The 23,444-nt window shown below is 34.0% G+C and overlaps 1 protein-coding gene across 1 annotated transcript; it reads left to right on the top strand.

Moving 5' to 3' along the window:
- Window positions 1–834: 834 nt before the first annotated feature.
- On the top strand, window positions 835–22,766 carry LOC117329738 (indoleamine 2,3-dioxygenase 1-like). Its single transcript, XM_033887843.1, has 15 exons — window positions 835–937; window positions 13,567–13,649; window positions 13,967–14,062; window positions 15,172–15,288; window positions 15,773–15,891; window positions 16,005–16,019; window positions 16,394–16,493; window positions 16,880–17,003; window positions 17,226–17,277; window positions 17,527–17,599; window positions 19,208–19,283; window positions 20,296–20,394; window positions 21,034–21,130; window positions 21,283–21,362; window positions 21,617–22,766. The coding sequence occupies exons 1-15, from the start codon at window positions 928–930 to the stop codon at window positions 21,676–21,678; spliced, it is 1,203 nt and encodes a 400-aa protein (XP_033743734.1). The 5' UTR covers window positions 835–927; the 3' UTR covers window positions 21,679–22,766.
- The last annotated feature ends 678 nt before the right edge of the window (window positions 22,767–23,444 follow it).

Here is a 23,444-nt window from a genome sequence, read left to right as displayed (position 1 = left end):
GTAACAAGATACATCAAACATTTTATATCTCTTAACAATGATATCATTGTTTATCCTATTTTTTTCTTTTTTTTTTCTCGATAGCATTGTTGTTTCCTGAAAGAAATAACAAAACAAAAAAACCCTTAAAAGTACGGAAGGGGTTGCCATGGTCAATCCATAATTACCGATATGTTTTACCTGTTGATGCTACATGTACTATCAGGGAAATTATATATAAGGACTAAGGTTTCATTTTCATTATGGTACTGTGGAGAGGACACAGGCGACATCCCCATACTCACGGCATTGTGTGTAGAGGGGAAGTCACTCCTTGGTACGTCTACACCAGGCGATGCATGTACGTATCTGTGTGAGGTATCAGTAAAAGTAGGGATTCAGAACACAAGCCGATACGAATTTTCTGCATAAGCAATACCAAAAAAAGGTTGAAAACAACGGGGCGATACGTATCTGTGTACGTTAGCAGTAAAAGCCGAGGTTCAAAGGGAAAACGGGAGTTTTAGAACGGACAATATTTCACTTTTCACTTGTCTGAGCTATGCATGCATTCCTGAAATACATACACAGCTACAATGAGAAATCGGACATTATCAATATCGCTAATATATATTAAATATAGATGAAACTCCAAATGACATTCTTTGCGTGTTTCAATTTAGTGATTTGGCAGTGTCTTGTGGTTGATAACAACTCCAGTGGTCATTGTGTGTGTTATCATTATCGTCACAAACGTAAAGCACAGCCTGTTTTCTACCGTTATATTCTATATTGTTGTGTAGCCTCGCAATCGTACAACTATGCGGTCATATCCACCTGACGGTCATTCTGGATTCCGGGAAATGAGTTACGTGTGTCCAAAAATAAATGACGTTACTTATAAAAGAGCACACCAGGTAGATTTATTTATTCTGCGGGTGTGACATCATGGCTGAAGGTAAGACATTGATTTACTTGGAATGGTATTTCTGTAATTAGTTAGTCTCAACGTAAAAAGTCTTTAACATTTATATATTACAACAAGATGAGAATTCAGAAGCAGCCCGAATCACCCGAAATGTATATCACTTGATAACATGCTTTCTTCATTTACATAATGATACTTATATCTATAGTCATGAATAGTGTCGGTTATAACCGAATGAAGTGTTGAATGCAGTGTTTCCTTCCGTTCCATTGTCTCCGTGTCCAAAATAGACCCAGTCGGGGCGCAGTGACTTCATGAATAGTATTCTTCACACAATTATACAAAGGCAGACAAATTGGATAGTTTACAAATTGTTATCAAACTAAGGTAAACGCTTGGTATATCTTACCTGTACTAAGATAATCTTCTGGAATATGTTCAGTGTAAAATAGAATTGACTAAGCTAGATATTGGCCGCCATTTTAAGGTGTTTCCTACATTGCAAAACACTTCCGTGTCTCCCTCCATCACATTTAAATACATTTAACACTTTACGCACAGAATCAACAAAGTCAAGATTCGCTTATACAGTTCTGATACAATTATATCTTTGATATGAAGTGTTTCTAATGTACCAAGCTATAATGTTTTATATAGTAGCCCATATAAGGATAGAAGTTGCTTTCATTGCGGGTGTCGTCAATGAAGAGGAGGGCGTTTTCTTTTTCAGATTCAAGGGTATCCAAATAAATCTATATGTCTTTCGTATTTTACACTCGTTTTATCGATGTTAGTTGATAATTACGGCGTTGTATTTATTTCGGTATCCCTTGTTGCTGCAACAATTGTTACATCAAAGGCTGACGATAAGGTGAAAGCATTGCTTTGCATTAGAAACTCAGTACATTAAATTGTTCTCCGTACCCATAATTTTCACACTTTTGAGATCGAACGTGATTAGTACTTAATTGGAATTGGAATTTTTGGTGTTTTATGTTTTTAATTCTCTAATATTTTTTTCCATTTGTATACATATGTTCATCTTTAAATACCTCTTGTAACCAACAGTACGTCGTCCCTTACATATCTACTCAGATATACCATCTCAAGTTACCAACATCCATTAGATACCTACTCAGAGATAACATCTCTTGTGACCAACAGTACGTCATCCTTACAAATATACCGAGATAAAATTCATGTTATATCTTTTGATTTACATGTAGGTGTCTCCGATTTTCAGAGCACTCTTCCAGTTAGTAATCTACAAACAAATCATAATACCCTTGATATATTGGTAAATAAATGAATTCAAAATATCAATAAATTGAAAAGCACGGACAAATCACAAATGATTACAGACACGTTTACATTTTGATATACAAAACCTTTTTTAACTTAAAACATAAAATACATAAGTTACACTTCATACTTGATGTATAATTGTAAAATAAAAAAAGGTTGAGTTACTATTTACCTTAATATTTTAAATACGTTTTGATAATCAATATTGATATCGGTCATATATTAAACCGTTTCATTTCTGAGTAAAACGTAGTACACTATACGTCAAGGTTATGTACCTACGTATGGCAAACCAAGTTGTCATTTAATCTTGGAGTAAAACCCTTCTTGTATTTAACCAAATCAAATATCTTATCTATTACATAAGATATCTTATAATGTATATGAGATAATGTTGTATATGTTTATAAGTTTATATCTTATTTGAAGTTAATGAGATATGTTATATCTTTTATAAGATATCTAATGTCATATATAAGATATCTCATAAAAGATATACTATATTTCATAAACTATTCTTTTTATCTCTTTTATTATTTAAGATATCTTATTTATTATATAAAATCTTACTTATTATACAAGATATCTTAAAATTTTATTTTATATCTCAATTAATTTTCTTCTTTAATTTATAAAATATCTCATGAAAGATATATATCTTGTTAAATATATCAAATATCTTATGAAAAAAAGTTTATGAGGTTACTTTTAAAAAACGAAGCTGACAGAAATAAAATACTATTCACTGCTTCCGTTAGGTATGACGAATTTCAATATCGCGGCGAATCGGGAGATGTAAATATACGATTGTAAATAGACATCATTTATTAAAAACCTTTATTATTTGATATAAATGAAATATCATGACATTTAAAAAAGGATAAGAGGTGAGGTTTTCATTTGTCATTTATCTATTATCTTTTAAATTTGTTTTTGATGACATAATTTTTCTGTGTAACGCAGTGCTTAGATATTAATGACAGGATCGGACTGTTAAATTGTGCTTTATTTCTTGTTATTATTAAATGTGTGTATACTAACATAGGGCCTGTACAGGCTAGGCATGTTGTCTCATTTCCCTTGTACTTAAACCTGTACAGTAAGATACTTTGAAAGGAAATGATTCATTGTTTTCTCCTACGGTATTATGATCTTCTTCCATTCATGATATATATGTTGCATACGCATGCGTTGAATGATATTTTAATGTTGAAATATTAATTTGAAAAAATAAAATACTCTATTTTATTATGAAAGCCTTATTTAACTTTAACATGGAAACATATATAAATTAATCAATAACAGTGCCCAATCGCTTATAGCACCGAAAGTTACGGTCCAAATATAATTATTTAAGACAGAGAACGATAGAATTTCTTCTGAATGTCATTAATTGTTATTCGCTCTCACCTTAAGATACATTCCAAATTACGGAGGATGGTAATATAGTTTTCGAACCTTTAAAGGTATATCATCTTATCTCAATACCATTGCTCACCTATTTACCAACCAACATTACTCTCCATTTTGTGTGAAAGGATTCAAGTACGTGTACGTGTGTATGTGGTGTAAATGATCAATGCTAGATTGTTACGTGATAACAAAATTAGGATAGCTTATTGTATGTACATAAAACACCGTGGGAAGACACAGCCACTCGATAGAACGTTAGGGTACATACAGGGTACAATATTGTTCCTATAAAGATCATGATGTGACACTTAAAGTCACGTGGACTAACAACTCCTCACATGTTGGGCATCGGCTGTTAATTGCATACGAGACCCGATTTGTCGGTCACCAAAGACATGCTAATATTATAATCATAATGAACATGTTTTATTAGATGTCACATATTGATGTCTAGCGATAGAAATCGGATTAATACCTCGGTCATCGGTCATCGGTCATCGGTCAAGTTTAAATGTCAAAGGTGATGGTACATGATGTAATAAATCCGGGTTAAAGGTTAAATGTCGCCCCTGACGACCTTTACAATACAAGATACAAGTACAAGTACAAGATATATCATGATTTATGTTGCGGATGGGGTGTATATCTATGTTTTTAAGTCTGTTGTTATATAACTAAGTATTTCTGAGTTTCACATCGTAATCAAACTCATTAACTTATTGACCAAGTGATAATCGTGAAATTACATACACAACAGTTGGTAAATGAATATTTTAAGAGAAAATACGAATGGAATTAATTCTATTTCTGGAATCAGGCGTTTCAAATGTCCACCAGTCTTTGTCTTAGGCTGTTTAACATCCTTGCAAGTACAGACACACAAGAAAGGGTGACATTTAGATTCGAGTCATAATTAACATATTTCGTTTTAACTTGCCAGAGAGAATATTAAGTTTAGTTCTTTCAATAAGATTTTTTTTTGTCAGTAAACGCCCTGTTTTACCTTTCTAGACACATGTTATGGACTTCTGCTGAGAGTGGATGCACTGTATCAGTGCGCCATATTTTGTGCTTTAACACAATGAATAGGCATTTTTTGTCAATGAGAAGCATGATAAAACCCATATGTTAGGTATAGATAATTGTACACAATGGTATATCACTGCCTACACACATACACCCACACACACACACATATATATATACACACATTGTAAATGCGGTTCAAGGGTATGAGCGTGGTATGTTCACGCCCTGATTACCACTACTTACATTGAGACCAAATTATCTTCAGTAACACATAATAGCTGACTGTTTATAAACCAGCCCGATTACGTCTTAAGCACAATACATTTGGCACTCTGACATTTAAAAATATATATATCTGTATAATCGTCTGTAATTGTAATTATTTAAGTGATCAGAGATATCTATACCCTATAATCTATATGATATTGAGGTCCCGTCTGTACAGTGTTGGAACTAATTTCAGAAGCTCGTTTTAATTATGATAATATTTGTGTCAGCCTGGTGAATTTTCAGAGACACAAGCTCGCTTGTTGCAGTAGGTTGACTCATAAGGGAATTTATAACGGATACATTTCTCATATCCAACATGAAATACTGTTTTATACTATATAAATCCGTCGTTTGTTTATTTAATACATTGTTGTATAATGTTAAGCAACCATATATGGGTACAAATTATAAAAAATATGAAATATTAAGTTAAAAAATTATGTGTAACAGTGACTGCTCTGTCTCAAGTCCAAACAGATTCAGAGTGAGAATGTGAATGCAAAATGGTGTTGCGGGGACAGAATCTTTGTCTATAGACCAAAAACCCTTATAGCAATAGCAATAGCAGTTATCGGTCTTCTTGTAAGCGTGTCCGCTTCTTGACCACCTGTTTATATACTTCTATTTACAGTGCGCATGTTTAATTATGTATCAAGTATAGTAGATTCCTCATTAAAAAATTTTTTTTTTTTTTTTTTTTTTTTAAATATTGTACAATATTCTAATTTCCTCAATATGGTCATCAATTTTCATTCACAAAAGACGAATTGGTGTTCAGTTTCATATTTGGACTATTAACAGTTGACACACCATCTGTATCTAGGGTCACTATCTTTATATACATGTATAGACTATATAGGTGGTAGGTGTTATTGGCGGGTCGTTATTTAACTAGTACGTGTAGCAGGATGGGTGGAACTTGATCTCCTTGTTAGACCAGTAATTGTTAAGGTTGCTTTTAAATGAGTTGATTGATGGTGAATTGACAACTGAAGTTGGTAAACTGTTCCAGTCGTCAACAACTCTGGCTGGGAATGAATGCTTTCTAATGTTTAGTCTTGTGTATGGTTTTGCCAGTTTCTTATTATGTCCTCTTGTCCTGCCTTCTCCAGTTAGTTGTAGTAGATCCTCTGAAGTCACATCTATCCCATTAAGAATTCTGAACACCTGTATCATGTCATATCTTTTCCGCCTGTACTGGAGTGATGGGAGACCGAGGTGGCGGAGTCTTTCAGGATAAGAGAGATGAGATATGTTCCTGACCAGTTTAGTAGCTCTCCTTTGGACATTCTCAATTGCTACAATGTCTTTTTTTAACTGCGGGCTCCAGACTGTGACAGCATATTCTAGTCGTGGTCTTACAAGAGATTTAAACAAGGTTGTCAACATGAATTTATCCAAATTTTCAAATGATCTTTTGATGATGCCAAGCATGCGATTAGCTTTCTTGACACTGGATGCGACTTGTGCACTGAATTTTAGTTTTGGATCAAATAAAACACCCAGGTCTTTTTCTTCAGGGTTTCCTTGTATTTCCTGATCTTTCAGTTTGTATTTGGTTTTCTTATTATTTTGGCCAAAGTGTAAACTAGAACATTTTGAGGGGTTGAATTTGATCTGCCATTTGTCTGACCACAACTGTAGTTTGTCTAAATCTTCTTGGATGATGGCTGTGTCTTGCTCAGAGTCACTGGGGCCGTACACTTTCGTATCATCTGCAAATAATTTGACAGTGGATCTTGTACCGTTAGGAATGTCGTTGATGAAGATAAGAAAGAGTACCGGCCCAAGTACGCTCCCTTGTGGAACTCCACTTCGCACGTCTGTCCAGCTTGACGATTGACCTTTGACCTTGACCCTTTGCCTACGGTTGCTAAGAAACGCTGATATCCATGACAACAGTGCGTTTGTTCAAGCAGGGATCTAGGGTCATAAGTGATGTTGTCTTCATGCACATATCACATATGGCGATACCAAAACAATACGATCTGCATGTCTAGTAGCGCATGATACCTAAAATCTGCATAGTTTTAAATTACTGCCCACACATAAATCCATGGTCGTCAACAACTGTCCGAACATCAATCAAAGGGCGTCAACAACTGTCCGAACATCAATCCATGGTCGTCAACAACTGTCCGAACATCAATCCATTGTCGTCAACAACTGTCCGAACATCAATCAAAGGGCATCAACAACTGCCCACACATCAATCCAAGGGGTCAATAACTGCCCACACATAAATCCAAAGGGTCAACAACTGCCCACACTTCAACCAAAGGGGTCAACAACTGTCCGAACATCAATCCAAGGATTTCAATAACTGCCCACACATACATCCATGATCGTTAACAACTGCAAACACATCAACCAAAGGGCGTCAATAATTGTCCGAACATCAATCAAAGGGCCTCAATAACTGCCCAAATATAATAACAATGCAAATGGACTAGAAATTGAAACAATTATATGTGGCCCATCGAAATCAACTTATTTTCATGGGCCATCTAACACAAATGTATTCATTTCTATGAAACGAATTAAAGGATATTTATTAATGACTCTTGAAAGTTAACTACATGTATGTCTCCATATACAGCATAAAATAAGGTTTGATACTATATATATCCACTGTTGACTTATTATGTGTGGTGGTATGAGCCTTTGGAGCGAAAGGTCGATAGTTAGGTCGCCAGTTCCAGGTCCAGCGTGCTCCTGGTATCTTTATTACTCCTTCTTAATGCAGTTGTTTACACTATCGGTGTAATTATAAGTATATCAATTTAGTGTATATTTCTTAAAGGTAGTTATGTATATGCATTTTATATAGCCGAAAAAAAATCGTATATATGGTGTAGAATAGGTGTATACATTGTACTATATATAGCTTTTGTGTAACCCTACACCAAACATGCATTGTCTTTAGCTCGTCAATAGTTATTGTGGCTTACATGTTCCGCTTGTTTCCTTTGTAATAGAGAGGTCGGATTATTACAATAACCATATAAAGGTGACGTGCATTACCGCATTTTATAGTGCCATACACTAGGCTTGATCAAATGGTGCATAAAGGGTGAACTCAATATAAGATTAAAACTATCATAAAACATTAATTAAAGCTCACTATATCACAAAAATCAACTATAATTATGTTTTTGAAAACGTTATAAACATTTTTTTTTTTGCCATCCTGCGGTCACTCAATGATAAGCTTATTAATTTAAAGACAATTAAGGCCATCTGCACATGTAATGTTCTTCAAAGGATCAGGTTTTGAAAAGTCTTTAGAATCATCAGGTGTCAAATAGAGTGTAAAATGCTAAATTCTCTGTTCGATCTGATACAAATTAAATATCAGAGTAAAAAAAAAAGTTCCAAAATAGGCGGACAAAAATATCACCATGATCGGCTTGTACGCCTGGTCTGTTTTGAATACCCTTTTTACCTATATTTTATGAGTAATACAAACTTGAACTTTTTAACTCTAATAATAATTCAACATTTTATTGTCAAATTTGTTTTATTCTAAGCATATACTTATTTAGTTATTGCCGGCAGCGGTTTTTGTTTGTTTTTGTTTTATTTGTTTTGTTCGAGATCTTATTTCCCATAACCCCGAATCGAAGTGCAGTTAAATTCTTAGAAATGTAAATATTATGTTATTTGATGTGTATGTTTCATTGTCTTTACCAAAGTTTTCGGTCCACATGGAAGACGTTTCGAGCACTTACGTATTTTTTGTTTGTATTATCATTTTAATAAAAGTCATAAAATCACTATACCCATTCGAGTGTACAGTTTTGAGACATGCCTGGAAATTATAAGTATTTGATATGTTCTCCTTATCAGGAATAAATACATAAAAATGATATTATGAAAACGTTATGGTTGTATTCATTATATACTTTAGTGTGTGGATGAGTCAGTGGGTATAGGTTTAAAGGTGTTTTGGTGGATAAGTCAGTGGGTATAGGTTTAAAGGTGGTTTGGTGGATAAGTCAGTAGGTGGATTAGTCAGTGGGTATAGGTTTAAAGGTGTTTTGGTGTATGAGTCAGTAGGTATAGATTTAAAGGTGGTTTGGTGGATTAGTCAGTAGGTATAGGTTTAAAGGTGGTTTGGTTGATGAGTCAGTGGGTATAGGTTTAAAGGTGCTTTGGTGGATAAGTCAGTGGGTATAGATTTAAAGGTGTTTTGGTGTATGAGTCAGTGGGTATAGGTTTAAAGGTGGTTTGGTGGATAAGTCAGTGGGTATTGGTTTAAAGGTGCTTTGGTGGATAAGTCAGTAGGTATAGGTTTAAAGGTGTTTTGGTGGATGAGTCAGTGGGTATAGGTTTAAAGGTGTTTTGGTGTATGAGTCAGTGGGTATAGGTTTAAAGGTGTTTTGGTGTATGAGTCACTGGGTATAGGTTTAAAGGTGTTTTGGTGTATGAGTCACTGGGTATAGGTTTAAAGGTGTTTTGGTGTATGAGTCAGTGGGTATAGGTTTAAAGGTGTTTTGGTGTATGAGTCACTGGGTATAGGTTTAAAGGTGTTTTGGTGTATGAGTCAGTGGGTATAGGTTTAAAGGTGTTTTGGTGTATGAGTCAGTGGGTATAGGTTTAAAGGTGGTTTGGTGGATAAGTCAGTAGGTGGATTAGTCAGTGGGTATAGATTTAAAGGTGTTTTTGTGTATGAGTCAGTAGGTATAGATTTAAAGGTGGTTTGGTGGATTAGTCAGTAGGTATAGGTTTAAAGGTGGTTTGGTTGATGAGTCAGTGGGTATAGGTTTAAAGGTGCTTTGGTGGATAAGTCAGTGGGTATAGATTTAAAGGTGTTTTGGTGTATGAGTCAGTGGGTATAGGTTTAAAGGTGGTTTGGTGGATAAGTCAGTGGGTATTGGTTTAAAGGTGCTTTGGTGGATAAGTCAGTAGGTATAGGTTTAAAGGTGTTTTGGTGGATGAGTCAGTGGGTATAGGTTTAAAGGTGTTTTGGTGTATGAGTCAGTGGGTATAGGTTTAAAGGTGTTTTGGTGTATGAGTCACTGGGTATAGGTTTAAAGGTGTTTTGGTGTATGAGTCACTGGGTATAGGTTTAAAGGTGTTTTGGTGTATGAGTCAGTGGGTATAGGTTTAAAGGTGTTTTGGTGTATGAGTCACTGGGTATAGGTTTAAAGGTGTTTTGGTGTATGAGTCAGTGGGTATAGGTTTAAAGGTGTTTTGGTGTATGAGTCAGTGGGTATAGGTTTAAAGGTGGTTTGGTGGATAAGTCAGTAGGTGGATTAGTCAGTGGGTATAGGTTTAAAGGTGTTTTGTGGATTAGTCAGTGGGTATAGGTTTAAAGGAGTTTTGGTGGATACGTCAGTGGGTATAGGTTTAAAGGTGTTTTGGTGTATGAGTCAGTGGGTATAGGTTTAAAGGTGGTTTGGTGGATAAGTCAGTAGGTGGATTAGTCAGTGGGTATAGGTTTAAAGATGTTTTGTGGATTAGTCAGTGGGTATAGGTTTAAAGGTGTTTTGGTGGATTAGTCAGTGGGTATAGGTTTAAAGGTGTTTTGGTTGATGAGTCAGTTGGTATTGGTTTAAAGGTGTTTGATGGTATTCATCTGTTTTGTTTTGAAAATCTTACTTTTTCTACGTATTAACATTGACTGTGAATACAAAAAAAAAAAGAGGAATAAAAGAATACAAAAAAGGAGAAAAAAAAATAAGAGAATCATCATTCAGATCCATATCAATCTAAAAGTGAAATCGAAGACATAAAACTAATCTGTACACCATAGCTATAGCCAATAGTGTTTATATAGATATATATTGACGCTGTTGATACAGGTGTGTATTTGTTGATACAGGTGTTTATTTGTTGATTAAGGTATGTTTTTATTGATACAGGTGTTTTTTTGTTGATAAAGGTGTTTATTTGTTGTAAAATGTATTTATTTGTTGATACATGTGTTTATTTATTGATACAGGTATGTATTTGTTGATACAGGCGTTTATTTGTTGATACAGGTGTTAATTTGTTGATAAAGGTGTTTGTTTGTTGTAAAAGATATGTATCTGTTGATACATGTGTTTATTTGTTGATACATGTGTTTATTTGTTAATACAGATGTTTATTTGTTGATACAGGTGTGTATTTGTTGATACAGGTGTTTATTTGTTGATAAAGATGTTTATTTGTTGTAAAAGGTATGTATTTGTTGATACATGTGTTTATTTGTTGATACATGTGTTTATTTGTTGATACCGGTATGTATTTGTTGATACAGGTATGGATTTGTTGATACAGGTGTTTATTTGTTGATACATGTGTTTATTTGTTGATACAGGTATGTATTTGTTGATACAGGTGTTTATTTGTTGATACATGTGTTTATTTGTTGATACAGGTATGTATTTGTTGATACAGGTGTTTATTTGTTGATACAGGTGTTTATTTGTTGATACAGGTGTTTATTTGTTGATACAGGTGTTTATTTGTTGATACAGACGTTTATTTTGTTGGTGCATGCGTTTATTTGTTGGTACAGGTGTTTATTTGTTGATACATGTGTTTATTTGTTGATACATGTGTTTATTTGTTGATACAGGTGTTTATTTGTTGATACAGGTGTTATTTGTTGGTACAGGTGTTTATTTGTTGGTACAGGTGTTTATTTGTTGATACATGTGTTTATTTGTTGATACAGGTGTTTATTTGTTGATACAGATGTTTATTTGTTGATACAGGTGTTTATTTGTTGATACAGGTGTTTATTTGTTGATACAGATGATGTTTATTTGTTGATACAGGTGTTTATTTGTTGATAAAGGTATGTATTTGTTGAGGAGATGACCTAACTAAGCTCATCGAACCTTTGCCGATTCTTGCTATTTTAATCATTGGAAAGAAAATTAATTATGGATAAAGCAGAAACCCATTTTAAAAACCGTGCAACAGCTTTATACACGGGTGAAACGGTACCATAGTAAATCATTGACACACTTATATAATCAGTAAAATAATATCATTTTCTTATCCACGGTATCAAATGATCAGTCCCATGATTTTGATAAAAGAAAGCTTAGCTATTTCATTTATACGATATAACTACTACATTTTTCTAGCATTTCATTGATCCTTTTTATTTATTTAACCCAGTTACAATTTTAAAACTTTCCGAGTAAGTATTGATAACCATGCATGTCTCTAGTCTAGGTAAGTTAACATCAAACATTAGCCGTCGTTGCCAGGTTTATCAAAGCCTTTGTTTGGATAACACTCGCACACCGTAAAAACATTTGTAGGAAAAGTGACAGTCATTCCGGCTATACCGATGAATCACTGTCGGTAATACCAAAGAATATCTCTTGGTAAACTAAAGAGCTTTCTCCGAAAATGGATAATGAATCATGGATATACTTTATAATTTCATTCGATTAAATAGTATCGCAAGTGTTTCGAATACAATTTTAGATTTCACTTATCTTATCGCTATGTCTAGACAAGGCACACTGCTAGAGTGAATCAAATTGCTGTATATCTAGATTTACGACACAATGTACGGAGTTAGCACTGGTTAATCATGAAACTGAAATTGTATACATAGAAAGATGACATTATACTAGGAAACGGCACTATGATGACATCCGGTTTCACTTTTTGTCGTGACGTGTCCGTGTGCATGATACAAGCATGAACAAAGCTAAGAGGCAGATGAGGGAATTTCCGAAATACGTTATGATATGATGCATTCCTATGTCATTTGATCATTAGTGTAAAATTATAAGCACTTGTACCTAAAACATTAGGTAGTTTCATTTACTACTTTAAATATAGATCCAGAATATATGTGACCCTCATCATGATATGTTCTTTACATTGTCACAAATACACAGTCTTAGAAGAGCACACATTGTTCTGGTACAGCAGATAACTAGTTACTCATTCTTTAATGAACCCTTTCAATGTACTCAATGTCTATTCTCAATGTTATCACTGTTTACCGAATTCTCTCAATGTGCTCACTGTTAAGTGAACTGTCTCGATGTAATCACTGTTTAGTGAGCTCCGCAATATACTCACTGTTTAGTGAACTCTCTAAAGCTACTCCTTGTTTAGTGAACTCTCAATGTATCTAATGTCTAGTGAAATAGTTCAATGTACTCACTATCTAGTCACCTCACCCAAGCTATTCACTATTGCAACTCTTTTAATGTACTCACTGACTTTTCGCATCTTTTAATGTAGTACAAATAAAACACATCTTAATTATTATCTATTCGTTATATATTCACCTCTACTAAAGTACCCAATGCCAAATGTGTAAATATTGTTGACAGCCGAGTCAGTAGATCATATGCCTAATACAGCCACAGGTCAGCATCCGTAGTGTGGGGTTCGATTCACATTCTCGGTCGGATCTGTTTCTCAATGAGCCGATATCACTGGCCCCTGCTCTCGGTGTGTATTTGGACGCCTTCTTCTGATCGTTGCAGGTATTACGTTGGACAACGCCACGCCTCCAAAATAATCATAAATGTTCAAAAGGCGATAAATCTATTTGAAAATTTTAAACAAATATACTAAAAGTTAGTTTGACATCGCTACCGACATCACACAAATATAAAATCTAATATCCGTTTATGTTTCAAGTAATCAAACACACATTATTTTGGTTTTAGTTATGACAAATCTTTCACTGAAGCAGATTGAAGAGAAGTTTCTGGTTTCTACGAAGACAGGCTTTCTTATTGATTGTTCTATGGTATGTAAGCTCATGACATACAATAGAAATAACGCTATTTCATTTATTCAACTATCCATGTAATTTTGTTTAAAAAATAATTTTAAATAATACCTAAATATTTAGTAAATAATTTGCAGGGATTGGCATTGAACAATGGATTTTACAATTATATATATCTATCAAAACAATTTAAAATGTTTGTAATGTTATCCCATGATTCAAAGTTCAATAAAATTACGATATTTACAAATGTCAAATATGTATTTAAGAATTAAGACAGATGAATAAATACGATACTACAAAAATTATAGCTTATTATTCTTTAAATGAAATAGGTAAAATTTCCCGAGTGCTGGAGCCCATTCGAGGAAATAGCTGCACATTTGAAACAGTATGTGGAGGAAAAGAGCATACGGAGAAAGATTGAGGAGGTATAAAGTTCCGTTCTGCTTTCAACACTGTTGTAACGTGGTTGTTAATACTATCACACAAATATGATTACGATTAAGAACTGTAAACATGCAACTGTTTTAAGGAAAAGTTGAATTTTAGGTAAAAGACATTTTGTTTCTGTATAAAGTCCCAAAACTCAACAGTTTGACTATTCGTCTTAAAACATTCATTCTTATTATGATCAGGATGTCTAAGTAGTATGATAACGGGGCATATGCCATTTGGTGTAAAATTATTCAAAACCGCCATTTGCATTTCAAGGCCAAAACAAAATGAATGTTTATACGTTCATAAAGTTTAATCCAATAAAACAAATGATCCTAGTGTGTGCTACAGACTCTAGTGAGGATAACAGCATGATTATTAAAGATTTTGAGAATATCTTGTTTCAACAATATTCTCCTATATTGCCGACCGTTAATATATATCCGACATCGACAAATGTTTATTGTATGACTAATAAGAAACAACAGTGAATACGTGTTATTGTCTTATTTCTTCCTTGTGTGGTAAGGATTTTTTTCAGATACTATATGTGACCTCTCTTTTTTTGGTTTGTGGCTTTTACTGTTTATACTCATGACGAAACCACACAATTCAGTGATATATTAGTGCTCACAACTAAAAACATCAAAGTGAAATTTCATTTAAAAATTGAATTTGAATTTTGAAAGTAACACACGGCTTTTCCCCGGTTTTATTCTATGTTACGAGACCGCTGAATTAATAGTAACCTCGCGCGCATTGTCGACCAATCACAAAACGCCCCTGGTGAACGCATCTCCATGTCTCCAAAGAGCAACGTCAATAAATGTATATAGTTTTTACTTCAACAATACATTTGACAATTGCCACAGTGATGTCTGATATCTTGTATCACCTGATATTTCTCGACAACCTAAAATTGCATAAGACCATTGTCTTTATAACTGTATTATGAACACATCTAACTAACATCAGAAATATTATCTATAATTTTGTCAACCTTCAAAGAAGAAATGTATCTATTAACCACTTATCAAAATATCTACACCACGTGTAATATCTAATGACGTTTTAAAATGATGCCATGCGCATATGCTTTCAGTTAAACGGCCACCTCTGCATCCCAGAAGACAAGTTGCAACAACTATGTCTGCACAAAATTTTGACATTCTTAACCTCTGGATATGTTTGGCAGGATGGCGAAAACGACGTACCAAAGGTTCGTTAGATGACTTTTGTTTCGGGCGATAACTGTTGATCACTATATTGCATTTTTTACTTTTCTAAGATAAACATAGATATATGTTACAATATGTATGCATTATTTTTTTTTCAAATAACCTGCAATATAGTAAGTACTAATCTCATTAAAGAATTTTTATAGCAAAAACAAAGCGATCACAATCCTCATACTTTTAGCATATAGTTTGGTGATTTTTAACATTTAGATGACAAGTATGTGTAAGAAAGCTTGGTTGTTTACGTTAATCATTGACTGTTCATGCGCTTTTCAGCTATTAGCTAATTATTTACCCTTGACATTTGCCCAGAGGACACTCCGTGATATATTGGTATACCTTATACAACATCATATTGATTCAGGGTGGATTATATACATACTTGCATTTATGTGTATACTGATCATAAAGAAAAATGGAAACATTTTATGTTTTAAACTAACATGCTGACCTTCCCCATTCCAGAGACTTCCCAGATGTGTGGCAGTCCCGTTGACACGTGTGTCAGATGCTCTGGGGATGAAGCCAATTTTAAGCTACCCTAGCATGATATTGGCCAATTGGCAGAAGAAAGATATGAATGGGTATGTGATTTTGAATTAAGCTCCTTTAGCACAATATGATTTGGAAATCATGTCACTCATCGATTACCACAATTACAGGTAATAGTTTGAACGTTTCTTTTTCTTTGTTCCAGGCCATTTGACTTCTCGTGAGTAACAGATTTTGCTTTATACCTCGACTTTGAAAACATTTCACAAATAAACCGAGTTTGTTACATAAACCAATCGACTATAAAAATGGGGAAAATAATCGTCACCATTATAGTTTTTAAATGTATTTATGGATAGATTATATTAAATTTCATGATAACTAAATATATCATACAGGACATGTAGATGTACATACAATATATCTGACAATATTTTATCAATATGCATATCAATAATAGCATTGAGAAATGACTATTTCGTCCTCATATTAAACAATGGGTAAGGTAAGTGTGAAATGCCAACTCACCGGAGTACTCACGTCAGTAGCATGAGTGGTTATCAAACATGTTCTTTATTATCAATATAAAACCAGGAATCTGAATGCCATGTATCAGACCCCAGGAGGTAATGGTGCTGAATGGTTCATCCTCACCCATGTCATCATAGAACAGAGGTTCGCACCAGCCATAAAGGTAACTCGTCACAGACGTGTCTACCTTATAGACTTATATTGACATGAAGTTATATGCTATGTTTTATGTGTAGGCTGGTGTCGATATGTAAATGATCATGGACTATATTCTATGTTTTATATTCAAAGTCAACCTAAGCTTTATTGTCAAAGACGTGTTAATATCAATCATTAAAATCATATATTCTACACTGAAAGCTATCGTCGGGGTGTAAATTACATTCTATATTGTATATATTCTACACCGAAGGCTCTCTTCGAGGTGTAAATTACATTCTATATTGTATATATTCTACACTGAAAGCTATCGTCGAGACATTAATTACATTCTGTAGTATGTATTTATATGATATCGAAATCGATATGTGTGTATATTCTACACTGAAGGCTGTTATTGACGCCATGAAGTATTCGACAGAAGGTCAAGCGGATGACGCAGCACTAGTCACAGCCTTGAACGTCATTCCAAATGTGCTGTCAGAAATGTGTGAAACATTCAAGAAAATCAATGGTTTGTTTGTGTTTTCGCAATGACTTAAATAATTAGTAACAGTATCTTTCATTGTTCATGGTTACTTCATTATAGCAAAGAGTGCAATAAAAGATGTGTTTATCATTTACATTAGTCTTCAACACAGGTATAGGTGAATGAAACAATTAGGAAAGTGTATTAAAATTTTAAGGTTTTAGGCCTTAACTCTGAACGATTTTTTATTTGAAATTTATAATTCAGGAGGTGTGGAACCAGCACATTTCTACGATAACCTGCGGATATTTTACACAGGGTAAGCATATGCATTTCATTTGCAGAGTAAGAGTATAATTGTTATTTTAATATATCAAGATTTTATGTAAATACCGTATTAAAAGTTTAAATATTATTTCAATATATTGTTAAGACAGGGTAACTGTAAATAAAATGTAACAGTATGCGTTAATCACAAATAGGATTGTAGTTGTTAAAATAATGAAAATATCCATGTACAAACATTTAAAATGCTAACCTGTTTATCATGAAGCGTTCTCTCTTTTAGCTGGGGTGGTGGTAAGGAACCGCTACCTGAAGGTCTCATTTATGAAGGCGTATATGAGGACGTACCAAAACCGGTTTGTATATAAGTCCCATTTTAAACGCAAAATATCTAAGATAGATTTAAGATAAATCTTCACATCGTTCGTTTTAATTGATATTAGCATATAATACGTAATACCAAAACGCATGAAAGTTAATAATAGCTGCACAAGAATACATGGTAAGTGGGTCCCAATATGTCAACAACAACAAAACAGGACTAGGTTGTAGCAGGTGATAGAGAAACAACCAATGTACTGATCATATTAGTGTAAAGCACATCTATGGGTGTGCAGCACATCTTGGCGTAATCAACACGCGTTGTTTGCTTTGATTTAAACATAGGTTTTATTTGTAACTGAACTTTACAAGGTATTGGGCTTCTGGGATATCCATCGATGCGTCCGACTGAAAACAATCGTGAATATCATGCCCATTACGATAATGTCAGTAAAAGTAAATTAAAGGTATTTATTCGTTCACTCATCCTTTTCTTGAAAATCTGGGCATCCTTTCTACTCGTGAATATGATAGATCCTATCACTTTTAAAGGTAGATAATAAAACATCATATTCAAAACATAAAATCATTTTGCCTTTAGATGTCTATTCCTGTTTTCATCTACTTTATTAGACAGTCTAGAGTCCGGTTTTACCAGGGAAATAGTTCATTAATAAATAGCCCTGTGTAAAGGTTATACTTGGGCGAGTAACTCGATAATAATGAAAGCGAGACCATTATGTAACCTCGGTTTGAGTGAAAATTGCACGCCGGTCCCGTGCATGATTCCAGTACCCAGATATTAAACTTTCTTTTCATTTCGACATCGACTTTAACAAAGATCAAAACTTTAATTTAATTTTGATTTTCATTAATATAAAGCCTTAATTGATATACAAAATGTTGTGTTCATATATTATCAATTATCATGAAGGATGCAGGCTTTTCCATTTCTTGCTTGATGTTGTTCTCACAATCTATCTAGGCTTTCAAAGATATCTTGGGATATTATCGGTGTCATATTTTTTCTTTTCTGTTATCTGTCAAGCACATTTTTCGTTGAACCATTTTGTTTACATCCGAACATCAACTTTCGCACTGCCTTGCTTAATTTGAAAAGCCTCATGTTGGAGCTTCATTTGCATATTGTCTCGATTTAGACGGTCAGACATTATCATCTATATTTATGGAGTTACACGGGGTTTTTTTTCGGAGCCCAGCGTCACGGGAAGTTTGATTACGGATGTTGACATTCTTAGATTTACCCTGTGTTCCAATTAAGGGAAATTTTAATTTGCTAGGGCGGTAACAAGGGGCCGCGGTGGCAGCGTGGTTAAGGTGTCCCGACACTTTATCACTAGCCTTCCACCTCTGGGTTGCGGATTCGAAACCTACGTGGGGCAGTTGCCAGGTACTGACTGTAGGCCGGTGGTTTTTCTCCGGGTACTCCGGCTTTCCTCCACCTCCAAAACCTGACACGTCCTTAAATGACCATGGCTGTTAATAGGACGTTAAACAAAAACAAACCAAACCAAACAAACCAAAGGGCGGTAACAATCTTTGAAATATTTTGTTTGATATTGTGCAACTGTCAGTATATTGCTAACAATGCACGTTGTGTTGATAAATCTTTAATGTTTCAGATGAAGGGAGGGAGTGCTGCCCAAAGCACTACCCTGCAGGTACTGGATGCAGCACTAGGCATCGAGCATGAAGGAGGTAAGTGCTATGTGTTCCTATTAGACACATGCATTTACTTTTATAACGAGACACTGGGCCCCAGATCCGAAGCAAGTATTTTTTTTCTAACGCATTGACGGGCTACATATGTGAAATATTAGTATTATGACATTGCATGCTGTCTTTATTTGTTTCAGCAGAGGCCTCTGTTCCCACGGTATGGGTATACAATCAGTTTAAAGTCGTAGTGGATCAAACTACATCACACTGAATCACATTTATGATTTGTCTTAAACAAAGCATATATATGTACTAAACTGGTACCTTTCATCTTACGTCCTTTTGTCAGCAATACAGGCTAGAGATGTTTATTTCATAACTATCACAATGCAATACACAGGAATAAGTTTGATAACATCACGCTACTATCACTTTAATCTGTCATGACCTTCTTTTTCTGAATTATTTTTCAGTTTAGGAAATATCGTGAGCACTTGATTACATTATCGATTTGCCATTAACCATCCAATATCTAGTCTGGAATTCCCTCTAAAATACAGCGCTGATAATATCGCGTGACTGTTTTTATGTCAATTAAATGTTATGAAAAAGTGAGACAATTTATTCCAAGCAGCGTACCAGATTGGTTGTGATTTATGTTGCCATTTGACCATCTGTGTTCTGTATTTGACGCTGTAACCCTTTTAAACCGTAGTCGATGCAGTCGGGAGGTCACGTACATCTGCATGTACATAATATTATTTCAGCAAAATCAAATTGCAAATTTTCGTAAGATGAAACACTAGATATATGATATGGAGTAATAAAAGCAAAATAGTACAAAAATATTTTACTATGATGTCACTTTAAAACGCACAAGAACGTATTTAATATTTTGCCTTCAACAATTTTTTTTTCCGTTAGACAGCATAAGGTCAATCTGCACTGCATAATTATGTCACTCGGGGGTGTTATGTTATCATAGCTAGCTGAAATTAACATATGTAAGAATACGAACTGTGATAAGTCTCCCACTTTGTTTTTTCAACAGAGGAAAAGGAGTTCCTTGACGAAGTGAGAGACTACATGCTAAAAGAACACAGCGACTTCTGCAAATATATGCGGAATGAAAGCAGCGTAAGAAACTATGGTAAATAATACACTGATATGTGTGAATCATACAATCATTAATTCAATAAATACGTTATCTTCTGAGGCCAACTTTGTTAAATAGATTTTTCTAACATTTGAAAAAAAGAACACGATATACAATGTACAATGTAGCATGTTTAAAAACAGAATGAAAGATTATGAGACCGAGAAAATTAATGTAATTCCTTGGCAACTATTTGTGTGGAATTCGGCGACCAGATTTTAAAAAAAAAAGAGGAAAAAGCATGCTAATCTATTGTCTTGATTTCTGTGTATGAGGTCATTTTGGTACTGATATCAAGCACCAGGACTAATTTATAGGTACGAGAGGTGACATTTGAGCAATTCTGAAGGAGAAATTTAATAATATGTTAATACGGTCGATTTGTTTAAACTTTGGGAATGTTACAATCTAGACGCCAATGAAGGATTAAACAGGAAACCATTCGCATGGATATCAATATTTTCATATGATCTGACTTAGAACATTATTAGTCTCAATACATGCCCTTATTGTGTTTGGATACCATGCGACTGCTAATTGAAGTAATGTTGTTGATTGTTTGCATGTATATGTCGAGTGGATAACATGTGTTAAACCACTATCGGTCTATAACGCTATTTTTATATCTTGTAGTGGAGCATTGTGAAAATCTGGATGTAAAAATGGCCTATAATAAATGTATCAACGCGATCCAGAGCTTCCGGAAACTTCACATACACAAGGTCGTTCAGTAAGTACACGCTATCGCAATAATGATCGATATGTGTTGGTCGATATATGCTGTAATAAGGAATATTTCAGGAACGACTTGCATCAATATGGCACTGTAATAGAACAATAATTTGTTGACTCTTTGAGATCATTTTTGTTCTTTGTTCACAGGTACGTAACGACACCTTCAAGGAGAGAAAATAGGAATATGCAGGTGGAAGCAATCCGAGAAACCGGAACAGGCAGCACCCGTAAGTTGTTCACGTGGAACTAACTTTAATTGGTGTTAGATATTTAAGCTTGTATTATAAGCTTAAGCTTTTTACCGGTTCGTTTTAATAGGTACATATTTACCTACATTGTAATTACACGAACACACAAACATTTTGTGTTAATGAGTTCCTAGATTTTTCGTATTATCATCAGATGGTACTATTTCGGACGCTAACATTACGTACATATGTAGGTATACATATATATTAAAATTCTTATTGTTGCATTTTAGCGTATCTCCAATTCCTGAACCAAATAAACAAGGACACTGACGCGTGCATACTGCCAGAATGAACTAACGGATGCAGTTCCTGTCACATAACATCGGTGTAAATTACTACGGACTGGTTGAATACTGACCATGCTATAATGTGCTTTATATGTATATGCAGAAACATGAAATATTGAGCCAACATATTAGAATGAACTGGAGACAAAACATTGGACTGTATAATCTAAAATTCGGTGCATTCATTCGTTCAATCTCATCGTTTTCCTTCAATCTATTTTGAATTGATGAATTATAATGTTGTATTTTGAAGGATTGTAACTCAGCAGTGCTTGCAAAGACTTTCTAATGGATCCTAGATTTTTATTTGCTTTAACAGCAGTAGGTTAAGATGATGACTTTAACTGATTACTAAACAAGTATAAACATTATTTGAATGTTGTTCATTAAAGGATTTTAGCGTATGTTATGTTTGGGGCAGTTTAAACTTAGTCATATATTTTTGGTTAGACCAGTTACATGATTTAAATGATTCTATTAATATGTTGTTGATCCGAAGGTTACAGATTTGTATTTCCTGACGAAGTTGTACTGTTATGAATATTTATAATATGTGTACAATTCACATCAGTTTATGTATATGCATTGTAATTAAGATGTTCTTATCATCTAATAGACGACTTGTCACTATGATCATGTCAGAGTATTAGGCCGACCATCACTGCACCAATGTGAAATGTTCTTTTTTATATAAAGCTGTGGTATGTATACATAAAACGACTGGATGGTCCCGAGAATAAACTTTTCTGTATTGTCATTTTTACCTCACTGATTAAATATATATATTATATATTTTATGTAACATAGTAAAAACACAACACCCTATACCGCTGTGCCATATCCACATAACTAAAATGAATAAATTCTAAAAGAAAAAAACCCCAAAAAACTCTGACATGATCATATTAAAAAGTCGCCTACTAGAATATATGAATGCCTGGATCACAGTGTTTATACGTACAGGGATGTAAAATTGTACAAATATAAATATTCATTACATTACAACTATGACAAGAAATTCAAAGCTTTACCTCTAAATATATGTTGTTTTAAAATGCTATTCCAATATATCTTTATGATTAAATGTATCTTCATCAATGGCTTTCTCTGTTCTATATCAGTATACATGTACGTAATGTCAAACGGGTATTACACGTGCATATTCCACTGTTAATTTAATCAGTTACTTTTATATATCCGTTCAACTATTGAAATCTTGATATTAGAAATCAGCCTTTTATTCTTTAGTATTCTTTTCAGTAAGGTTTTTGGCCGAGTATGGTATGGCGGTTCACTTTAACTTAAGCTTAATGAATCTCGACTTACAGCAAATATACTACAATGCTTATTTAACCACTGTATTTAAATGATATACAAAAAAGAATCACCGCTGAGTTATTGTAGATGTTTTGAGACTATATTGTTCGTCATTATAATTATGATAGTGGCACAACCAAGGTGAATTACACAATCATCCTTTAAATCGTGGTACTAAACATGACATCCCTAAATGTCAGTAAAGAAGCGAAGCCAGTCAGTTATTAAGATAATTATAAAGATTCACACGGCTATAGTGTGACACACATCACAATACACATGGATAGAAACCAGGCAAAAACAGTCGATTATCATATTTACACAGAAAAAGAACATATTCCCAAGTACGAAAAAGATCTTTTTAAGCTCACGATGATTTTGATATTAAAGGTTAAACACATAAACAGTAAAAGTGCATGTCCATCCAAATTAATTGAAAAGAAGCCCGCATAGG

The sequence above is a fragment of the Pecten maximus genome, chromosome 1 (genome assembly GCF_902652985.1).
Source record: "Pecten maximus chromosome 1, xPecMax1.1, whole genome shotgun sequence".
Lineage (NCBI taxonomy): Eukaryota > Metazoa > Mollusca > Bivalvia > Pectinida > Pectinidae > Pecten > Pecten maximus.
The sequence above is the reverse complement of the archived record's forward strand: the minus strand, read 5'-3'. Positions and strand labels throughout refer to the sequence as shown.